The 22,046-nt window shown below is 44.8% G+C and overlaps 1 protein-coding gene across 5 annotated transcripts in view; it reads right to left on the bottom strand.

Annotated features, from left to right (window-relative positions):
- RCBTB1 (RCC1 and BTB domain containing protein 1) overlaps nt 1–22,046 on the bottom strand; it is a 440,760-nt gene that overhangs the window by 125,454 nt on the left and 293,260 nt on the right. For all 5 annotated transcript variants that reach the window (XM_085621918.1, XM_085621921.1, XM_085621919.1 and 2 more), the window contains one exon: nt 7,946–8,097. In XM_085621918.1, the coding sequence (XP_085478044.1) occupies nt 7,946–8,097 (152 nt within the window). The remainder of the gene's footprint in view (nt 1–7,945; nt 8,098–22,046) is intronic.

The following is a 22,046-nucleotide window of genomic DNA, read 5'->3' on the forward strand; positions in this document are numbered from 1 at the left end:
CAGTTCTGCATTCTCTTGTGTGACTTCCTGGCAGGAGGTGGAGACAGCATTGTCAGAGACAGACCAGGCCCTTTGAGGTGCAAGGAAATCTCCTCCCCCTTCCCGAATTGCAGCTCAGGTCTATTCAGCCCTTTCCTGACCCACCTAGACTATCCGGAGCCACTCGTGCTCCCCAGCCTTCTGTCATCCAAAACCCAGACAGGCAATCCACATTCCAGCAGAGGCAAACGGGATGACTGAGAAAGCAAATACCCACTTTCTAAAAGTGGTATTTTCAAATCCAGAATGTAAAAATCACCTTCACTATAAGATGCATCTTTAGATTCTGAGTTCAGACGTAGTAAACCTTATTTTCCTACCTAATTCCCTGGGCCAGTTATGTTTATAAGATGTTATAAACAAACTTCCCATTCTGTCCTATGGGGAACAGGTAGCCTTGCAATAGTGAAAAACAAAATTGGCAATCAGGACATGCCACACACACCAGGGCATGTCCTACCTTTCACATACACTGCACCCTGCCCACAGGGGTACCTTGGGCCTACCTTAGGGGTGCCTGACATGTAAAAAAAGGGAAGGTTAGGGACTGGCCAGTGTATGCACTGGCCAAGTCGCCATGGCAGTTACAAACTGCGCGCAGACTCTGCAATGGCAGGTCTGAGGTACCTTTTCAGGGCTACTCACGTGGGTGGCACAATCAGTGCTGAAGGCCCACTAGTAGCATTTGATTTACAGGCCCTGGCACACACAGTGCACTTTACTAGGGACTAACAAGTAAATCTAATATCCAATCATGGAAACACCAATCCATAACACAATTGACACAGAGAGCATATGCACTTTAGCACTGATTAGCAGTGGTAAAGTGCCCAGAGTCCTAAAACCAACACAAACAAGTCAGGAAAAAATAGGAGGAAGAAGCAAAAAGTTTGGGGATAACCCTGCAAAAAGGGCCATTTCCAACACAATGTTATATGGACTTGTAGAGTGCAACTACTCACCTGATGGGTAACCAGGCGATGGAGAAGGTGGGTAGGCTGCCTGCAAGTTCTTAGTTGAAGCTTCCTACGGAATTCCGCAAGCGAGGAGGAGGCCCATAGGTGTATAGGGAGGTTGTTACATGTTTTGGGTGCTAAGTAGAAGAAAGCTAGCCCTCCTGTTCTGCTTCTGGGGATGCAGAGTGTGTGTGCGAGAAAGAGAGACAGAGAGACAAAGGGAGAGAAAGAGAAAGAGGGAGAAAGACAAAGAGGGAGAAAGACAAAGAGGGAGAAAGACAAAGAGGGAGAAAGACAAAGAGGGAGAAAGACAAAGAGGGAGACAGACAAAGAGGGAGACAGACAAAGAGAGAGACAGACAAAGAGAGAGACAGACAAAGAGAGAGACAGACAAAGAGAGAGACAGACAAAGAGAGAGACAGACAAAGAGAGAGACAGACAAAGAGAGAGACAGACAAAGAGAGAGAGAGAGAGAGAGAGAGAGAGAGAGAGAGAGAGAGAGAGAGAGAGAGAGAGAGAGAGAGAGAGAGAGAGAGAGAGAGAGAGAGAGAGAGAGAGAGAGAGAGAGAGAGAGAGAGAGAGAGAGAGAGAGAGGGAGGGAGGGAGAGAGAGAGAGAGAGAGAGAGAGAGAGAAGTCTGGCGGGCAGGTGTTGAGGCATAACGGTCAAATGATGTGCAGTGCCTTGTATGCATGTGTGAGGAGCCTGAATTGGCAGCGTTTGCGCATCGGCAATAAATGTGTAGATCTCTGAGGTGTGGTGTAATGTGGGTACACCGGCGGGAGATAAATGACAAGTCTGGTGGCGGCATTTTAGATGGTTTGAAGATGACGGATGAGGTTGTCGGGGATTCCAGCAAAGACTGGACTGCCATAGTCAAGTCTACTGGTGATTAGAGCTTGAGTGACAGTACGTCTAGTGCTCTTAGGGATCCATCTGCAGATTCTTTGGAGGATGCATAGCACATGGAAGTAGTAGAAGTTGACTGCAGTCAACTGAGCAGCCATGGTGAGTTTGTCATCAAATATGATCCCCAGGTTGCATGCGGGGTTGGTGGATGATGGAGTGGGACTGAGCTCTAATGGCTACCAAGTATAGTTCTGGGGGACTTTTTGTTCCTGAAGAGCAGTACTTCAGTCTTATCCATGTTGAGATAGAGGTAGTTAGTTCTCATCCATTCTGATATTGTGGATCATGCATTTGGTGAAGTTGGATCTGGTCGTGGAGGATTTGTCTGACAAGGAGAGGATGAGCTGTGTGTCATCGTCGTAGGAGAAGATGGAGATGCTGTAGGATCTCTGTGAGTGGTGTCATGCAAATGTTGAACAGGGAGGAGTGGAGGGATGATCTTTGAGTGACTCCACAGATCAGGTCCTCGGGCTCCGAAGCGTTGGGTACGGAGTCTGTCTTGCTGTGTTCTCCTTGTATGGAAAGAGCATATCCATTTCAGTGCAGAGCCTTGGATGTTGTGTAATCAATAGTTTGCTGAGTCTGGAGTGTGACACAGTGTTGAATGCTGCAGAGAAGTATGAGGGAGGTGGTTTTTCCTCTGTCTAGCAGGCACAGATCTCATCTGTGGTGGCGATAAATGCTGTTCCTGTGCTGTGATTGCTATGAAATCTGGATTGAGAGTGGTCGAGAAAATTGTGGGGATCCAGGTGGTTGGTTGGTTGATTACTTTTTCTATCATCTTTGCTGGGTACAGTTGTAGGGTGTTGTTAAATTTGTTGAGGTAAGCAGATTTTTTTTTTAGGTGGGCTGTGACTGCAGCATGCTTTCACTCCTTTGGGAAGGTTGCAGACTCGATGGAGGCACTGATGTTGTGAGTGAGGAATTTGCTGAGCATGAAGTCTCCTAAGTTGCAGATATGGTGTGGACAACAGTCTGTGGAAACCCCTGGGTGGATGGTCTTCATGAATAAGGTGGTGTCTTCCTCAGTGAGTGTTTTCCAGTTGGTTAGGTGTCTGCCCAAGTAATAGGGCTGCAGTTTGCTCATTATATCCTCTGGATCACGTTATTTTTCGAAGTTGTTGTATATCTTCTCAATTCAATTAAATTCAAGGCTAATTATTGAGGGCAGAAACAAGTTGGTTAGCAGCAGACGGATCTGAGCCATTGCCCTTGTTTTACCAGTCCAGTGTATTTAAATATGCCTAGAGTACTCGCTAATAAAGGTGATACCCAAGGAACCCTAAGGTATTTTTAGTTTGTTTGGATCTCGCTTTTTCCAGTATTTTCATTTAAGAACTACCTCCAACCGCCGAGTCTTCACGGAGGTTGAGTCCACCCAGGTAGTACCATCTTACCAGGGTGGGGAGACGATGCCAATGATGAAGCATGACATTATGTGTGTGAGGCGTCCTCTTCCATTAGGGATGGCATTCCCATTTTAACCGGCTCTCGCTTAGTATAGCGGTAGTGGATTGACCTCGCCTATAATCTAGGTCGAGGTCTCGCCCAGAAATCTCTGACCCCCTTTTCTGTCAAGCACCAGACTTTCATGTGAAATATGATGTGGGTAGGGTGCCCATGAACCTACAGCACTACAAGTTGCAAACAGATTGCTAGAAGTAACTATTTCCATTTTCAGCATGTGTAGCTATAAATCATATGTTTTGGATAGACTGAAAAGTAGTACCCGCGCTCGATCATGGTGGCTTACGTGCAAAGGTGGAAGACATTTTGAACTGTGTTTTAAATACCATTTGCCCAGCGAGTGCTTCTTGTTGGACACGAATATCCATTATTCTATAAGAGAATCAGGCGATACATGTCAGTAAATTAAAAGGAGATCCAATGTGCAGCTTTAATTTTTTATCCCCGCCTGTGGTGTGACAACCCTCACCTTAACAAGGTCTTCACAATTTTCAGCAGGGTTTTTTTTAGCATTGTCTTAAATACAGGTAAAATTGTGCGCTATACTCTGTTTTTGTCAGTGTCTCTATTAGGAAGTCCTACTCCTCTTCCTGAACATGCAACTGGACTGTATGATCCACTCACTACATGATAGGCGGACGCCACCTATGCTGGGAAGGCCTTTACTAGATAAGGCTCCAATGAAGAGTTGCCCTGTACATCCACTTTTTAATTTGGCTATGCATCATCTTGCTCCTTTCTCAGGTATGGTTCATCATGTGAGGGCATTGTGTTTGATGGGGCTCTTCCTCATAATCCAAATAGACAGACTGTACACAGTGTGGTGGAGAGGACTGTGGTGCTGTCATTGGTGCAGTATCACCTTCCTTTTCTTTCATTTTTGAAATACCAATGTCCTTAGAAATGGCCTACTCTAAACTTAGCCTATGCTTCTTTTGCAGCAGCCGAGAATGTTGATGTAGCCAAGAAACAATGTGCCCCATGTGCAGGGCAAAATAAATTGTTCTTTGGTGTATGTGGCTCACTTTCTACCTGATGCAGTTGTTTGCATCAAACTGCTTTTTGGAGTCAAAAGTGTTTTTGGTGCCAAAGGAATGCTAAGATAATCTCGGCTACAAAGTGCTCTCTCTTCCGGTATTAAAGGTGCCTTCTGGCTGCAAATATTCTTGACTACAGTGGCAGGAGCAGACTTTGAAGCCTTCTTCAGAGATGTCTGGTCAATTAAGGTATAGAACTCTCTGGACCAATACCTTACCATACAAACAAAGTTCCTTTGGAAGTTAATCCCCAGAGTGAAAGTCCTCATTATGTTATTGTGGTATGTACTTTAAATTCCTGAAGTCCTCAACATCCTTGGTTCCTGATCAAGTAGAGAGTTTGTAGAATCTTGGCACCGTATTTCTCTGTAGTGTGCCCACCTTTTGTCACATCAATGCTGAACACTTTTTTTTTTTTTTAACCTAAATGTGTTACTTGCCAAATATGTGCTTTATTTGGGATCCATGGGAAGACTAAGGCTATAGAGCTGATGCTGGTCTGACCACTAGAACTTGCTGTTGCAACTAGGCAATACTTTAATGGAGTAGTCTCAATAACCTCCCAGGAGAACGAGTCATTATCATATGCTCTGGCCCTAGGCTTTTTAAATGACTGAATCTCAAGGCTGTCACAGATACTCAGTAAATCTTAATGCTGTGTAAGAAGGTCTTGGTTCCCCGGAGTCAAAGCCATGTGGTAGTGAGCAGTCGAAACACTTCCAAACCGATGATAGAAAAAAAAATATCTGAGGTGACATCTGTATCTTGGAACATGTGGGTTTCAAGGGAGGTACCACAAGTCATCTTGAAACTGAGTCCAACACAAGAACGCTAGAGTGTGCAAAGCATCTGAACTACAGAACACATTCTGCAAGCTTTTAATGACAACGGTGCAACCCACAGACATTTGACTTGCTAGACTATTCGAGATCATGTTACTTCCCCCACACACCTATCATAAGATGACAAAGGGAAAGTGCAAGATGAAAGAAAGTGGGTAAAAAAAAAAACAGTTCCTTGATATTGGTAACTGAAGCAGTTAACCAGCACCAAAATTCACCTTGACAGTTGGGGATGGGCCAGGTGCGACTGCTGGAGAGAAATTGTGGTGCACTGGCACTACTAGCCAGTGAAGGACAAGTTGCTGACCATTGGTAATGCTCTTTCGGATAGAGACTATCTAAGCACTAATTATTCCCCTTTTGAATAGTTCCCAAGGCCTCAGACTGGATCCGGAAACTTTTGAGCCATAGCCCTGCACGCCGCCAGATTGCACCATGCAGCTACGCACTGAAGTCGTTCCACTCTAGAAATGAGATGCGGAGCCAATATAGACGCACACATACGTGAGTTCGTGTCCCAGATACAAGGCACCAGCAACAAATTAGCATCAACCAGAGTGCAGACCCCTAGACATGGGATCTTTTTAGAGGACGGAGTCCAATTAATAAAACAGGAAGAATGGGAGGGCGGTGAGGTATCTGCTATTAGATAGTTTCTACCAAAAAGGACATAACCGAAGGGAAGTAACTTGTTTTTCTGATAGACTTCTAACTGAAGATTCCTCACCTTTTGAATAGCCACTTGCATCATATAGGTCCTTATACCAGTTTTCCCCACAATAAGATTGGCCAAACTTGTCACCTGTATAATGGTCATTATCAAAGTATGTTCCAAATAAAGAAAGGAGTGCATTAGGCTGTCCTGTGGGCCAGGCGTAACAGGCAAAGGCTGCAGTTAGATGGGCCTCAACCACAATCTCAGTCGAGGTTGGTTCAGTGGCGACTCGGAGTCGGAGAGCACAATGAGTTGCATCTCTCCCATCGGTGTCAAAGGAGTTGGCGTCTATGTTCTAGGACTGGCGTGGAATGGAGAGCTGGAAGCGAGGCTGCAATGGAGCCGGTAAAGGCCCAGTGATGGTTCCGCATAATCCAACTGGCGCCAAGGGCAAACCCACCAGCAATATCCCAGATGTAGAACCTCTCGGGTCCCTGGGACCCATAAGCAAGCCAGTGGGAGTTGGAAGGTATCCAAAGTATCACACCATGGCCTCGCGGAAAGCTTGAGTCTACCCCTGTGTTGCAGGACGATACCCATGCGCCTTTCAAGGGGTACAAGACTGGTGGGAAAGGGCTGAGTCCCACTTGGATTTCTTATGTTTTTTCTTTGACTTACCAGAGGATTTGGAGTGCAACGACAATCAATATCAGGACCGGCTTCTGGCTCGGGGATTGGACCGACCTTTGTACTTCAGCCCTTCGAAGCTTTGCAAAGTAGAGCTTTGCCATACTGTCCTGAATGGCCTTTGGATCCATCGAAGCAGATTCACTGCAGGCCTTATAGTAGTAAGTTGACCGCAGGTAATAAAGGGAAACATGATGGGGATAAGTCACAGACATTTGCAAGCAATTGTCCCTACAGGGTTTAAACCCTGTCATCTTGGAAGGTGACATTTCCCTTATACACTGGATTTCCAATTTTTGGGGGGATAAATGGGTCTCGAAAGAGAGGATGGATAGCTACGGATCCGCATCTGGTAGGCAGAAAGAAAGGAACTTACATCAGTGTGCTGGAGTGGTACCTATATTCTGATCACAATATGGGGTCAGTGTAGAGCCGCAGGGCACCACCTGGTGGCGCACAGAGGTACTACTCAAATGTTTCCGTTTACATCCGACGCCTTGGGTAGTATTCAAAAGGTGAGGAATCGGAGGTTAGAAGTTAGAATGCTTATATTTGGGAATGATGACAATGGCAGAACATCGAGGGCAGCTTTTTTGGAATACTGAAGCAGGTGCATTAAGAGGTATCTTCTAACTCAGCAAAAATAAACAGAGATAAGATGTATGTGGTACCATCTGTTGAATTATGAGCAATTTTCTCTGTGGGTGTATTTCAAGCTGTTTAGGGGCTGCGAAAAAAGCTAAAGATGTAATTTCAGATTAGAAGAAACATTGGCATATTGCCTATGTGTCCTATATTTCTATCTCTAGTCAATGAAAATAAATTAGAACATAGACTTGCTTTGGCTTTCTTTACCTACAAACCGATAAATGTCTGAAGCTGCAACATTCCAGCATTTATCCTGCTTGTTTTTAGTTAAACTGTAAAGTAAAACCTAGATCCACATTGAAAATTAATGTTAGAAATATGTACATTTTTATTTAATGACATTAGAAAAATTAAAAGTTGGAAAGGCAAATATATCCATCTCTGGGGTTTATTGGGCCATACATTTCAAGTTAAAAATACAGGCCTAAATTGGGGATGGTGTTCTTACAATAAGTATGCCAACTGAGATCCCCAACACTCCGTAATCTTCCCTTGTACGCTGCTAAAACAGGAGGCCAGCATGTGACATCACATTATTCTTGTTCTTTGCCTTTCCATTAATGTGAACTTAATAATAAAACATAAGCCCTTCTTAAATAGTCTAACATTGCCCAACCATCTTTAATCCCTCCATCATAATCAATGTTTTCCCTAAAAGAACTACATCTTTCCCGGTAAGCCAAAAAGCAAATACAACATACAATACCTATAGCATCTTCAGGAGGAAGGTCCACACTATCTGTGTATAAATACTCCAGGAAAGCACGATACACTGGATATGAAAACTGATCTATTTCTATGACCTCCTTCATGTCCTCATTCCAGTACGACTGGAACATTGTTCGAAAATGTTCACACCTGAATTACAAAACGTAAGAAACAAAATAGTTCTTTAAAAATAAAGAAATAAACACAGACGATACAATTGAGATTCACAGTTTAAAAGGAGAAAAAAAATACTTAACTATAATGATTTATCATCAGGATGTGTACTTTCTGAACTTCGTCTGATGTTCTGGAGGGGTGCAGTGAGGGGGAGGTGCAGGGGAGGCGGGGGGCTTGACGGCCGGTAGAATTATGAAACATGCTAAGGATTTGACCTTCCAAATGGTCCCATGTCACTTGTGGCATCTGACATCTACACCCAGTATAGGCATGTTAGCCAAAAGAAAGTCGCTTAAAATTCTGGACATTCTTGTACAACATATATAGCAGGTAATTTAATGTGCAGACACTACACATCTTCCTTTCTTAGGTACAAAACAGCAAACAAACGTAAGACCTACTCCATAACCGAACATTTTCTCAGGCCATTCACAACCCAAAAAAAAGAAACAAGAGCTATGGTACAGAGAACAAACAAAATAAAGAAAACATACACACATCAATTAAAATACATTGGGCCAGATGTATCAAAGGGTTTTGCCCATTCTGTGTCTATGGGGAAATATGTTGATACATATGGCCCATAGTCCTCTAAATAAGCTTTTTTCTTAAGTTCCTCAGATTCTCATGCGACAACAGTCCAACAAGCATCATGTCCTTTACTGCCACAGCCCACGTCCTCTGGAAACTGGTGTCCTATCGAGGGAAACGTGGAACTTTTGTTATTCCCTGGGATCTCTCTCCCATCTATGGCTCCTTTACACAGTAAATCTTAGTGATGTTCCAAATATTGGAAATCTTGGACACCATCTCATCTCCCAGCATGGAACTGATGATATTCTCAATGGAACCCACACAAGGCTTCAAGGTGATGGGTACCATAGTTTACCACCCCCCGGGTGAAAGTAAGAAATCCTTCTATGCATCACTATTGGAAATCCTCGCCCCGTATGCTATGCAATCAGAACACTTTCTTCTCGTAGGGGATTTTAATCACCACCTAGATACTATCTCCTAAACTGACACGGCAGACTTGTTAGCAGCAATGGAATCGCTACATCCCTCTCCCAGAATCTGTAGTTCGACACATACAGTGGGACATATACTTGACAACATCTTGACGAAAATGCATAATCTTAAAACAGAATCACCTCAAGCATTAAGTTGGTCCGACCACCTGGCCTTGGGTTTTTCTTTCACCACCCCGAAACGACCACCCTAGCCTCAAGGGCGTAGGAGTGCCCACAGACTATGGAGGAAAGTCACACCAAAAGTATTTGGTGCTGTATTTTCTCCTCCGTCACTCAGTGACTGCAATGACAGTAATACAGCCCTGAATATGTTGGAGACACCGATAATAGCAGCCTTTGACCCCGATCAAGGTAGCTACCGTCCGAAATAGGATCGCCCCAGCTCCATGGTACTCAGAAAGTTTGAAGGTTGAGAAAGCCTCTTGTAGAGTCAGAGAACGTAAATGGAGGAAATCAAAATCAGAGGAAGACAGGTGAGCCTATAACGTAGCACATAGGATGTACCTAAAGAATTGTAATACTGCCAGGAGAACATATTTAGCCACTCGAATCGATGAGGCAAAATGCTCCTCCAAAGAGCTCTTTAGGATCCTTAAAGAGTTCACCGCTCCCAGAGCTAATATCTCTTCCTGCCCTCCCACACAGGGGCTATGTAATGAGCTAGCCACGCACTTTAGACAGAAGATTGAAAAAATCTACGACTCCTTTGATCAGGAAGTGGAGATTAGGGAAGTAACATCGGTCCCGGACAATCCTCTCTCCCCCAGACTCGAGACTTTTGCAGCCATTACTTCTGAGCAAGTCTCATCACTACTGATACGCACTAAGTCAGGTTCCCCGTTAGATGTGGCTCCCCCCACATCATCTCGGACCTGGCATCGGATTTGGCAAATCCAATTATGGAAATCTGCAATCTGTCATTAGAGACCTCCTCCTTTCCGTCAAAATAGAAGAAAGCTTATATTAAACCACTGCCCAAGAAAGCATCATCGGACACCGCTGAGTTACAAAACTATAGACCCATCTCTCTTCTTCCTTGTTGCTCAAAAATAATGGAAACCTTGATTAACCAACAACTTTCAGACTATCTGGAACATCATAGTCTACTCGACCCCTCGCAGTCAGGCTTCCATGCTGGTTATAGCACAGAGTCTGCCTTAACAGAGGTAACAGACTCCATTAGGATACTGTTAGACGAGGGAACGCTGACAATGTTAGTCCTCTTAGATCTGTCGGCAGCCTTTGACACCATCTCTCACAGAATCCTTTTGGATAAGCTGCGAGAGATAGGTGTCAGAGGTATGGTACTAGAGTGGATGCATAGTTTTCTATCAGATAGATCTCAATGTGTACAATTGGACACATTTGTATCCCAGACAACAATTGTCGACAAGGGGGTACCACAGGGTTCCATCCTAAGCCCCACCCTGTTCAATATCTATGTGTCCTCCCTGGCCACTATTATCAGATCTTGCGGGTTCCAAACCATCTCCTATGCGGGCGACACACAGGTGATAGTCCCCATAGAGAAAGACCCCGGTGTGACCAGAAAAAGATTTAAGATCTGTATGCTAAAAATAGCCACATGGATGAGCAAGTACTTCCTACAGCTTAACTCCAACAAAACTGAGATCCTACGGTTTGGGAAATCTGAGGAGTTATGGACAGAGGAGTGGTGGCCAGCGGAATTAGGAGAAGCTCCGACCCCAAAAAAATGGGCGAAGAACCTGGGCATTGCAATTGATAACAGCTTCTCTATGGAGGAGCATGTTAAGGCCTTATCAGGCAAGTGCTTTGGATTGATGCGCATGCTAAAAAAGATCCTCCCTTGGATCCCTCTTTCTACCAGAAGGGTCCTGATACAGGCGCTTCTAGTCAGTAGACTAGATTTCGGAAACGCTCTACTGGTAGGGATTAGGGATGATTTGCTTTCAAGGCTGCAAGTCGTCCAAAATACAGCTGCACGCCTGGCATTGAATAAACCAGCACAAACTCCATCTCTATCTCTGCTGAGAGAGTTGCATTGGCTCCCCATCAGAAAAAAAGAGCAGTTTTCAAACTCCTATGCCTAGTGTTTAAATCTCTCCATGGGCTAGGTCCAATATACCTAACTAAGAAACTAGAATGGTATATCCCAGCTCGCCAGCTAAGAGCCAGTGGTCATAAGCTCCTTTGCACTCGGAGAATCAAGAAAGTTAAGCTGGGAGGCCGTGCCTTTTCCTATCTTGCCCCCAAGTACTGGAACAATCTGCCAGAGGACCTACGGGCATGTTCCAGCTCTCTTTAAGAAACTTCTTAAAACCTGGCTGTTTTAATGAGCATTTCTCACACTAGGTTGTCTGCTACCCTAGCGCCGAGAGACCCCCTTGGGGATGATTCGTGCACCCTATAAATAATAATAATAAATATTGACTGTCATAGCATTATTGAATAATTTCACCACTTTTCTCAGAACATTAAACCTAGAGTACAATATGCTGCCGACTGGGACCTTAATCATGATCCAATCTCCCATTCTCATACTAATGTGCCTATCACTGTAGAATGACACCTGAACAATTAAGGCGCACCACAGAGTTCCTCGCGAAGAGTGACACTCATGGTTGACTTGGTAAACAAACAGAAATGTAAGACTCATTGGCATGCCTATCACTACTGGACGACCCTTGGAATGTGAAGGCACACCTATATTGTTGTAAAGGTGTGCCTATCACTGCTGATCGATAACGAACATCTTCGTCCCAAAGGAACACACACTGCTTGTCCTTAAGTGTTACTCAATTGAATACAATCTACGTTGTGGTGCCCAAGTGCACCCAAAACAAAAAAACTTTCTTTCCTAGAATGGCCCCTTCGAACATGAAGTACAGAGGTGGAATCTTTTTTTTTTTTTTTTTTTTTTTTTTTAAACCGTTTATTACAGAATCCAAAAGATATACAAAGATGGGCCTACAACCTTCAGGCCGGCCGCTAGCAAACAGGAAGAGCATATAATACAAGCAGTGGAACACACGCTGCGGCAGAAGAGAGATCACAGGAGTGGAGAGAAGCGTCGGCAGCCGCACCATTCGGACCCCACACAACGGTTTCATTTTTATATAAATAACGAGAAAACAAGTCCACAAGGCAACCCACAATCGAAACAGCCGCATGTGCTCCCCTGGGGGGGATCCTACCGATCCACAGGAATAGCAGGGGGGGGATAGGTCGGGACGGAGACAAAGTGGAATCGATGCCCAGAACCCGGGAGACAAGCAGGCTAAGGAGATGGGGCCGGTGACGGATACGGCGCCAGCGGCGGGGTACAGATTCCCCCACGGTAGGCGTTCCAGGGGCCCCACACTTTCACCCATTTCCCAGGCTTACCTCTCGCAACATACACCACCTTTTCCCGAAACATACACCAATCCATGTTGTCTTTCCACGCCGAGACAGTTGGTAACCTCTGGGAACCCCACAACTGCGCAATATCACGCTTGGCCACCATGTATCCCAGAGTCACCCACCACGTCTGCGGCACTGAGTAGTCGGTTGGCTCCCACACATTCAGGAGACATCTCCTCGCCTCGGGCAGCAGCGGCACATGCGTGACTGCCTGCAAAACCACATGCACACCACGCCAGAATCGCACCACCTCCGGGCATTCCCACAAAATATGGAGAAAGGTCCCCAAAGAACCACACCCACGCTTACACAATCCGTCCACGGCATAGCCCATACGCATCAGACTCGGCCCCGTAACATAGACCCTATGGAGTATCTTGAGCTGGACGAAGCGAAGGCGAGCCGGTATGGCCACCTCTTTCGGGGAGGCCACCGCAGACACCCAGTCCTCGTCATCCAGCTCCAGTCCATCAGCCCCCCACGCCTCACGAAGGCTAGTCAGCAGTCCCGAGCGATCATTGATTAACTTTTTGTAAATTAATGAGATCGTGCCGTCCGGTACATGCCCATCTAGCACTCTATCTTCCAGAGGGGAGTACTCCGGGATGGAGGCAACGTCCGGGAATACGGAGCACAACGCGTGACGGATCTGCATATATCGAAAGTACTCCCTGTCCTGCAACTGGAATTCCGTCTGCAGCACATCGAACGTTTTGAATCCCCCCCTCGTCCAGAGATCGCCCACCTTGCTGATGCCTATCATGTCCCACTTCTCAAAGCCCTTCGAGGTCCACAGGGAGCCCAGCCGCCCAGATGCATATAGTGGCGTCGCCCGGGTCAACCGATCCTTCCACCCCATCGCCAAGTTTGCCGCGTGCCACACTCGTACCATGACCCGCGTAGGGCCTGTCAGATGTGCGTCGAGCGAGCTAGAATAAAGCGCCCGATTATAGTCGCCACCCGGCAGTAACAGTTTATCCATCTCAAAGGCCGGGTTTAGAGCGGGCCCGTAAAGGCCGTGATTTATCGCAGCCAGCTGGGAGGCCCAGTAATACTGTTTGATGTCTGGGAGGGCGACCCCCCCCGTTGTACCACGGGAGCGTCAGCTTCGCCAGGGCGATACGCGGCCTACCCTCCCAGAACAGGCGGCGCTGCAAACTCTCCACCTCGCGAAAGTAGCGCGCCGGGACAACGTCCATTGTATTCTGTAAAGCGTACAGGAAACGTGGCAGCGACATCATCTTAAACAATGCCGCCCGGCCGAGCGGTGAGAGCGGCAAGCGCTTCCAACGCGCCACGTCATCCTTCAGGCGCTGGAGGGGGGGAAGCAAGTTCTGTTTATAGCGGGCCTCCGCGTCCAGGGTAATGAAGATACCCAGGTACCTAAATCCCTGCGGAGCGATCTGAATAGGACAACCCCGCGGAAGGATAGGAGCCTCCCCGGAAAGGACATACACACAAGATTTAGCCCAATTGATGACTAGGCCGGAGTTGAGGCCAAATGAGTGCAATACATCAACTAGTACAATCAGTGATTTACGCGGGGAAGCCAGGTATAGAAGAATATCATCAGCGTAAAGAGATACGCGATCTTCATACTCGGGGGTCCCTCGGAGACCACGGATAGAAGGATGCCACCGTAGCCACTCCGCCAGGGGCTCCAAGGCAAGCGCGAAGAGGAGCAGTGATAACGGGCAGCCTTGCCGCGTGCCCCTGCCCAGCTCAAACGGAGCTGACACTCTACCGTTCACCGCCACCTGCGCCATCGGTCCGGAATACAACAATTTCACCCAACCGATGAATCCCAGGCCAAACCCAAACTTCGCCAGTGTCGCCCAAATATATGGCCACTCAAGCGTATCAAACGCCATAGTGGCGTCCAGGGACGCCAAAATGGCCGGCTCTCGTATGAACGGGACCCGCGCGAGCACCCCATGCAAAGGCTGCAGGTTGAGCGCAGTGTTGCGATGAGGGATAAAGCCGGACTGATCCTGGTGAATCAGATCGCACACCACGCCAACCAGCCGATTAGCCAACACCTTGGCGAGAATTTTGGGTTCCGCATTCAGCAGCGAAATGGGCCTGTAGCACGTGACCCGGTCCCGCGGCTTCCCCTCCTTATGAATCACCACGATAGTGGCCAGACGCTGGTCTAGCGGGAGGGAGCCCTCCGAACGGGCCGCGAGGAACATAGCACGGAGATGTGGCGCCAGCGTATCCGGTCGCAGCTTGTACAATTCGATGGGAAGACCATTAGGACCCATGGCCTTGCCGGAAGCGACCGAACGTATGGCGAGGGCAATTTCCTCAGATGTTGGGGCGCGTCCAACGACACTTTGTCCTCCTCCGAAAGGGAAGGCAGCGCAATGTCCCTGAGCAGGGCATGGGAATCCTCTTCCGAGCGGGAAGATACCGGGGAATACACCCCACGGAAATATTCTGCGAAGCAATCAACAATTTCTCCCGGTTCAGTGACACACACACCATCCAGTTTCTCAATCGACGGGACAACTCGACTCGCTCTCTCCTTTTTATCCAGCCACGCAATCAATTTACCAGCCTTATCACCCACGTCATACAGTCTCCCCTGTTGCTCTCTACTGAGGCCCCTGGCCGCCTCCGTGACGAGGGCCTTATAGGCCGCCTGCTTTAGTCGGAGAACATGTAATTTGTCATCCGTCACCCCACATTCTAGATCACCCTCCAACTCGGTTATCTCAGTTTCAATACGGGTCACCTCCTCCCGCTCGCGCCTCCGGGAATGGGAAATAAGGGATAGGGCCTCCCCCCGGAGTACCGTCTTGAACGCCTCCCACAGAGAGACCGCCGAGGACCAGAGGTGGAATCTTGATGTCAAAGCTGAATATCCTCTTTAGAACGCCTAGGGCAGAACACACTGGCCACGAGAAAGTCTGTCTCATGCTGGCAGTGAGTAGTACACTGGAACATGTTACACGCCAATCTGGGTAATGGGCTCTCCAATGATGTGTGAGCCTCAATGGAGCCAGTTGTTCCGGCTCTGTATTTAAAATCTCACTACTAGTACTTCTCGAAAATGTATGTCCCGATGGCCTTTGCAAGGACCTCCAACACCTGCACAATAACCTGCCGTTCCCGTTTCCAGAGAGACTCTGGCTGACACACTTAACTCTATGTCTTCTTACGTCTACCTGCAGTAGCTAAAGGTGATTTTGAGGAGCAAAGTAGGCTTCAAGAAATCCTATCCCTGGTCACCAGTGTAAAGAAGAACACTGGCGCCACAATGTGAAGCAGAATTTACATAATGCACCTCGGCTACCGATCCCTCATGGCCAACTGCCACCTACAGAATCTTCACAACAGTGGTGAGATCTTGGGAGCAGTCTAAAATTAATGTGGTACACAGACAGCAGGTACGAGAATGTGTAGACAACATGTATTTAAACACATTGCAACAAACAATGCACATATGAAAAGACATGCTGACCATATTGAAGCGTTCGCATCATGCTCAAAGCAGTGGTCTTTTTGGCCAGATATAAAATGATGTAGTCTTAATGCCTTGAGGCAACAATTAAGGTAGACATTATGCTCATCAGCTTTGGGACCGTTAAGACTAAAAGTAAATTGCCAATTTGTGGAAAATGGCTGATCATTTCTACTACTGATGCAGCAGAGTTGCATATAGAAGATCACTAAAAGGAAGACAAACTACTTTCAATTGACCTGCTGCTGAAAGAACTGAATACGACAGCTAAGATAGAAGATTATTACCAAAACCATTATATCATCGTAGTCGAGTCAAAGTAAACTTTATTTGGCCAAACACCATAAAACACACTTAAAATAATAATACGCAAGTTAAAAATTTCATCTTATACAATATTCACACACAGTATCCGTTTGTGTAACAGTTTTGATAAAAAATTCATATCAAGTGCGCTAAATCATAGTTAAAACTTTAAGGGATAACCATCAAAATTCATATCTTCACCTAATATGGGACACTGATCTTATAAAATGGAAATGAGCAAAACAAATTTTGGTTGAACCTACAATCTGCCTGTTTGCATACAAGTTACTTGTTGTGAAGCGCTCTGATACCCTCGGGTCCAGCTAGCGCTATATAAAACTCCTAAAATAAAATAAATAAAAAAACACATATCAAATCAATTACCCCAGTGTACACCTCGAGTGACTGAGCGTTTTCATATATGGCATTAATCTGCTCCAGACTGAGAACCAGCCATGGCTTGTTGCTGAAGGAAATGCCACAGAGGCTCCCAAATGTCTTTGGGCTTAGATGATGTTGGGAGTTCCTCCGAATTTAATTCCAGATTTTACAGGTTGTTGAGACTTGAATGTAATTAACAAGTGAATGCTTACCCTGGGCAGTGTCTAAACGTTAATCACATGGTGCGCCAAGAACAGTTCTTCAATGCGTAATTTCTGATTGAGGCCAATTTTATGAGGGGATTTATAAAGATCAAGATGACCCAGGCTGTCAAAGAGGACCTTAAAATACCTTAACCACTGAATTTGGTCCAACCCATCTAATAACAAACAGTCAGAAATATGAATTCTCATCAATCCAGCCTCTCGGGAGGGCCAAATTTTGACCGACAATAATAAAGGGGCTAATCCAATCTGGTCTTCCAAATATGGCTACCCAAGCACCTCGTGACATTTTAAAGTAGCCGTGCCCCCTAGGACTGAAAGTAATCTACGCAAAAATTGACTTTCTGCACGTTGTAGAATATCTGCTTTATTGTACCCCCAGAGGCCAGCGCCATATACCTCTGCTGAAATACACTAACTCCTGTAAAAATTCAGCATTTTCTGAAACTGGTTTATTTTGGGGCTTGCAGACAAATCTAAAAATAGCCTCAATATTCCTATTAAAAGTCTGACATCTGAGTGTTAAAAGCAGGGTCCAACTTAATGAATAATTAAACAAAATCCCTAAATAATTAAAGATTTTTACCTTTGATAGAACAGAATCCCCCATAATAAAGGTCTTTGGCTTAGTATAAGGACTGGCACATGTCATTATGTAGGACTTCAAGAAATTTACCTTCAGATCCAGACCCTCGATGTATGCAAAAACAGTTCTAAAAGAGACTGCAGTGCGTGCAATCAGAACTGCGTCATCCGCATCTCATAAAATGGGAATGGATTTTTGGCCAATACGGGGTACATCTTTGCCATTTTCTGCTAGATAATTACTAATGCAATTAATATAAAGCAGAAATAGAAAAGAAGCCAAGGTGCCCCCCTGACTAACACCCCTTGTTGAGCTTATGTGGGGAGAGCATTTGCCTAGAGGGCCATAGCGGACTCTAACAATAAGATCTTGGAGCAGACGCATAATAAGTATCAATAAGTCATGATCCACTCCAATTTTGTCCATTTAGTCTCACAACTTAGTGCCCTTCACAAAATCCAAAGCACTGGATAAATCTAAAATCTATAAAGGCAAGATGCAAAGAACCTTTTTTAGCTTTCACGTACTTCCCCCAAATTAGAGAGAGATTTAGAGATTGTTTGATTGTCCCAACAGTCCATTTAGCAGATATCCTAATCAAAGAGGGTATTCACTATAATTCAAAACTTATTTTGACAGATACATTCATTGTTCACCCAATGACCAAATAGAAAGTTTATTTTATCTATATTGCATTTTCGTTTTCACTCTGTGACCTTTAGAATCAATTCTGACAGTAGTCGACGTAATGGAACACCCTAAATTCAGTCCTATGATTACTAGATACACAACTCCAAAAATCAGGCATTGCATGTATGATGACCAAAATGAATGGAAATATTAACTAGCAGAGAACCAAACCCATTACCCTTCTATTTTAATGCCACAGCACTACACAACAACCACACAAAAAAGCTAAATCTTGACTTCCAAGACAGAAAAGCCATCCAACAGTATTTGCTTTTATTTAGCAAGTGTTGTTATGCACACCGTCACTCATAAAATCCCCAACTTTAATCATGCCTTTTTTGAGACCCATAATCCCATTAATAAGTTTCCTTTTGGGTACAATTGTGGAGCAAAAGGTCTCCATCCAATTTACCAAACATGGTACACAAAAAAATGACCTCATTTCAGTCTGGCTTTCCATCAGGGTTGCCCGCTTTCTCATTAATGGATTAACACTCAGTTGCTTTGGGGAAGGGGCCTGTGTCTGTGCCCTATGCCCTTCAGTGTGCTTTAGAGCTAAGTCAGGCTGCTTTTCATTTCACATTTTATATGAAGCGGTCAGGATAGTAGTCAGTGATAAGTCTGGGCATCTGGACTAACCAGAATGGGGATAGCATGGTGCTGTATGAGTGGGTGTCAGTGGTCCAAAATCTTTGTGTGGGGTGTGCTGCCTTCAAAACATGGGAGATATGAATTGTAATTTCTTCAACTAAATGCTTCCAATAGATAATGTATTACTCTCATATTCTGTAATCTTCTTTTGATACACTGGTTGGTAGTTGATTTTACTATACCTACACTTGGTGTTTTGGCTTGATTTCCACTTACCCATGCATCCTCATTGTTAAACAACTGATCATTTCTTTCTGTTTACAATGACAGTCTATCGGTTCTATCAAAAATGTGGGTTTATCAGCCATTTTCCCGTGAAAGGAAGTATCTGGCTGGATGTTAGGTTATTATGTTTTGACCACAGAACTCTTACTTGACGGAACTTATTGGTCGCCATGACCTGCTTCGGGGCAGTTTATAACTGTTTCTCTCACTTATGAGGCTGACCTGGAAGCCAAATTGGAAGAGGAGGCCTCAGATACATGCACAGTAGAGGAAACCGGTTGTTGGAGGATCCCAAATTCAGACTAGTTGAATCCTCAAACTTTTCTTACAAATGTGCCAAAGGGAACACAGCCAGTCCTGTCTCCCAGGGTAATTTGCAATGTGTTCTCTTTTTAAGAGAATCCCATAATCCATTTTTAGCCATTGTATTTGCATTTATTTTGCTATGTTTGTAAAGTACTTTTATGTACTAGTGTTCTAATTGCAATATATAAAAAGTAAAAATAAAAAATAGAAATAAATAAATTAATCATAAATGCATTATTTTATAGGATACACCAAGCAATGCAAGCTAACAAAATGACGGATATTTTAAACATCCAATGTTAGTACTAACTTGTGCAGATCTTTTTCTGGCATACTATGCTTGAAAAGTCTGCAATGACCATCCAGACATGTCACCACGGCTGTGCACCCCAGAGTTTGCACACTAGCACTGTTTAATTTCTATGTGAAATGACTATCCAGACAGCAGGCTCACAAAGGCCAGAGTTTACACCTTTTTGGCAACTATACACAACTTCCTCAAATCTGAAATGACAGTAAGTTTAAGTAGACACAAGCCACACACTGAAATACACTAACCACTACTGATAGTGTTGCCCATAGTGAACAACGTGAAACCACAAAATATCATCCGAAAGTCCAGTCTATATTACATTGCAGTCAGATGCCTTTGAATTAGGTCTGTCTGAAAAAACAGAGTCACAATCACCCAAGCAACTGTCACAAAAAATGATCTGCCGCAACAAACTTCTAGCTGGACTACCAAAGAAAATTGCTTCAATATTATGACAGGTTCAAACCAGGATGGCCTTGGTTAGCACTCAAATTGAGACATCTTGCTTTATCTCTCCATACTTGCTTTCAGTACAAGCAACCCAAAACGTCATACATCATGCTAAAAAAACTATTTTGGGGGTTCCCTTGTGGACAACCTTTTAGATCCACCATAGATTTAGAGTTGTATGCACCTTTTGTACTCTCTTCACCTGTTGCATCTACCTAGAATATCCTTGTGTTACTTTGATGCAGTGTTACAAGACTGTCTGTTTTCCACCTACTGGTGGTCTCCACTTCGCTCTTCATTTTAAAATTGGGTTTTATTTTATGGTCGTTTCATGTTTACTGATAAATGTGACTTTGTTATTTGTCTTTCTTCAACCACAGCTTTCTTCAAGAAACAATTTCCTTTCTCTTGTATCCTGCAATTTGTGACCATGCCACAGATATATTTATTGTAGCTTGTGGCAAAGTGCCAAGCACGCATGGGCTTCTTCAAGAATTGTATGCCACATTTACAGATCGACTGGTACCCAAGTTGCCAGGGTTGTATTGCACAGCTGGGACACTTAGCCCCCACCGGAAGGTAAAGCTTAATTAATAACCCTTGAAGCCAGGTAAAAACCCACAGGAGATCTTGTGATACCATCCTCTATCCATACTGAATGTGGATTTTGAAGTTTGGGGAAAACTGTTGGCCCACAGATTGTTGCTGCATATGCCAACACTCATACATGAGGACATGAGGACCAAAAGAGATTAATGCACTGGAGTAGTACATCCCAAAACATACAGAGTCTTTTCAAAATTATGGAGTTAGTCCTCCCAGAGTGGCCATGAGCCACAGTATTAACAGTTGACATGGAAAAGGCCTTTGAGTCTCAAGAGAGTCTGCTTAAGGCCTTGCTTCTGTAAGAGGATCTTTGTGTTGAACACATCCCCAGTGGCCATGGTACGTACAGGGGATGTTATTTGGGCACAATATGATGTGCCAAAACAGGTTTTGGCACAATATGATGTCCGGAGGGGACAAGGCAGGCCTAGCCCCACCCAGATGACATTTTTTATTAGACGGAGGGATACTCCCCAACGTCAAACCCCAAGTTCTTTGTTCTTCAGAGTAGCAGACAACTTAGGTGATGGGGCAGATGGGCTTAGATACAGTGGAAACTAGAGCACTAATGGTATTTGCATCTTTAATGGAGTGTTTTGGCCTTTTACTAGGTTAATTTTTAATTTTTGTAGCATAAAGTCACAACTGCGGGTAGGCACTCATTGCAGGGAATTCCAGACAATGAGCCCCTAACTCACGAATACATAGCGGTCATCTTTAAGATAGGCTGTGGTAGGAAATTAATTATCTGGCTATACACAGTCCTAATTGGTATTGAAGGTGCTCCCTTAGACAAATTAAAGGACAAATGGAAACTTGATCTTGGCAGACCTTTCAATGGAAAAAGAATAGGACGAGGTCTTAAAATACTGCCAGAAAGCATCTCAAAATGGAAGACCTCAATATATTCTACTGCACAGGGCTCACTTGACCCCAAACGTGCTTAATAAAATGCATCTTGCAGCAAAGTCATCAGTCTACGACGCAAAACAGGCAGACTTTACCTACAAGATATGGGGATTCCCCATAGAACAACAATTCTAGCAGTTTGTAAGTACACACAAAGATAAAGTAGTAGGAAGGTTTCATTACACCCCCTGGAGAACTATATACTGGGCCTGGCTCCTCGCCTCGAAGTAGGTAAGGCTAAAATAAAGTTTGCCCTAATAATATAGACTAAACACACTATTGCCATAAATTGGAAGGCCTGCTCAGGCCCTCCCGCAAAACAATGGTGTAATGCTTTTTCATAATTTGCTACCAGTGAAAGAATGGCATTATACAATCAGAGCCAGGTTTCTTA

The sequence above is a fragment of the Triturus cristatus genome, chromosome 8, assembly GCF_964204655.1.
Source record: "Triturus cristatus chromosome 8, aTriCri1.1, whole genome shotgun sequence".
NCBI classification, from domain to species: domain Eukaryota; kingdom Metazoa; phylum Chordata; class Amphibia; order Caudata; family Salamandridae; genus Triturus; species Triturus cristatus.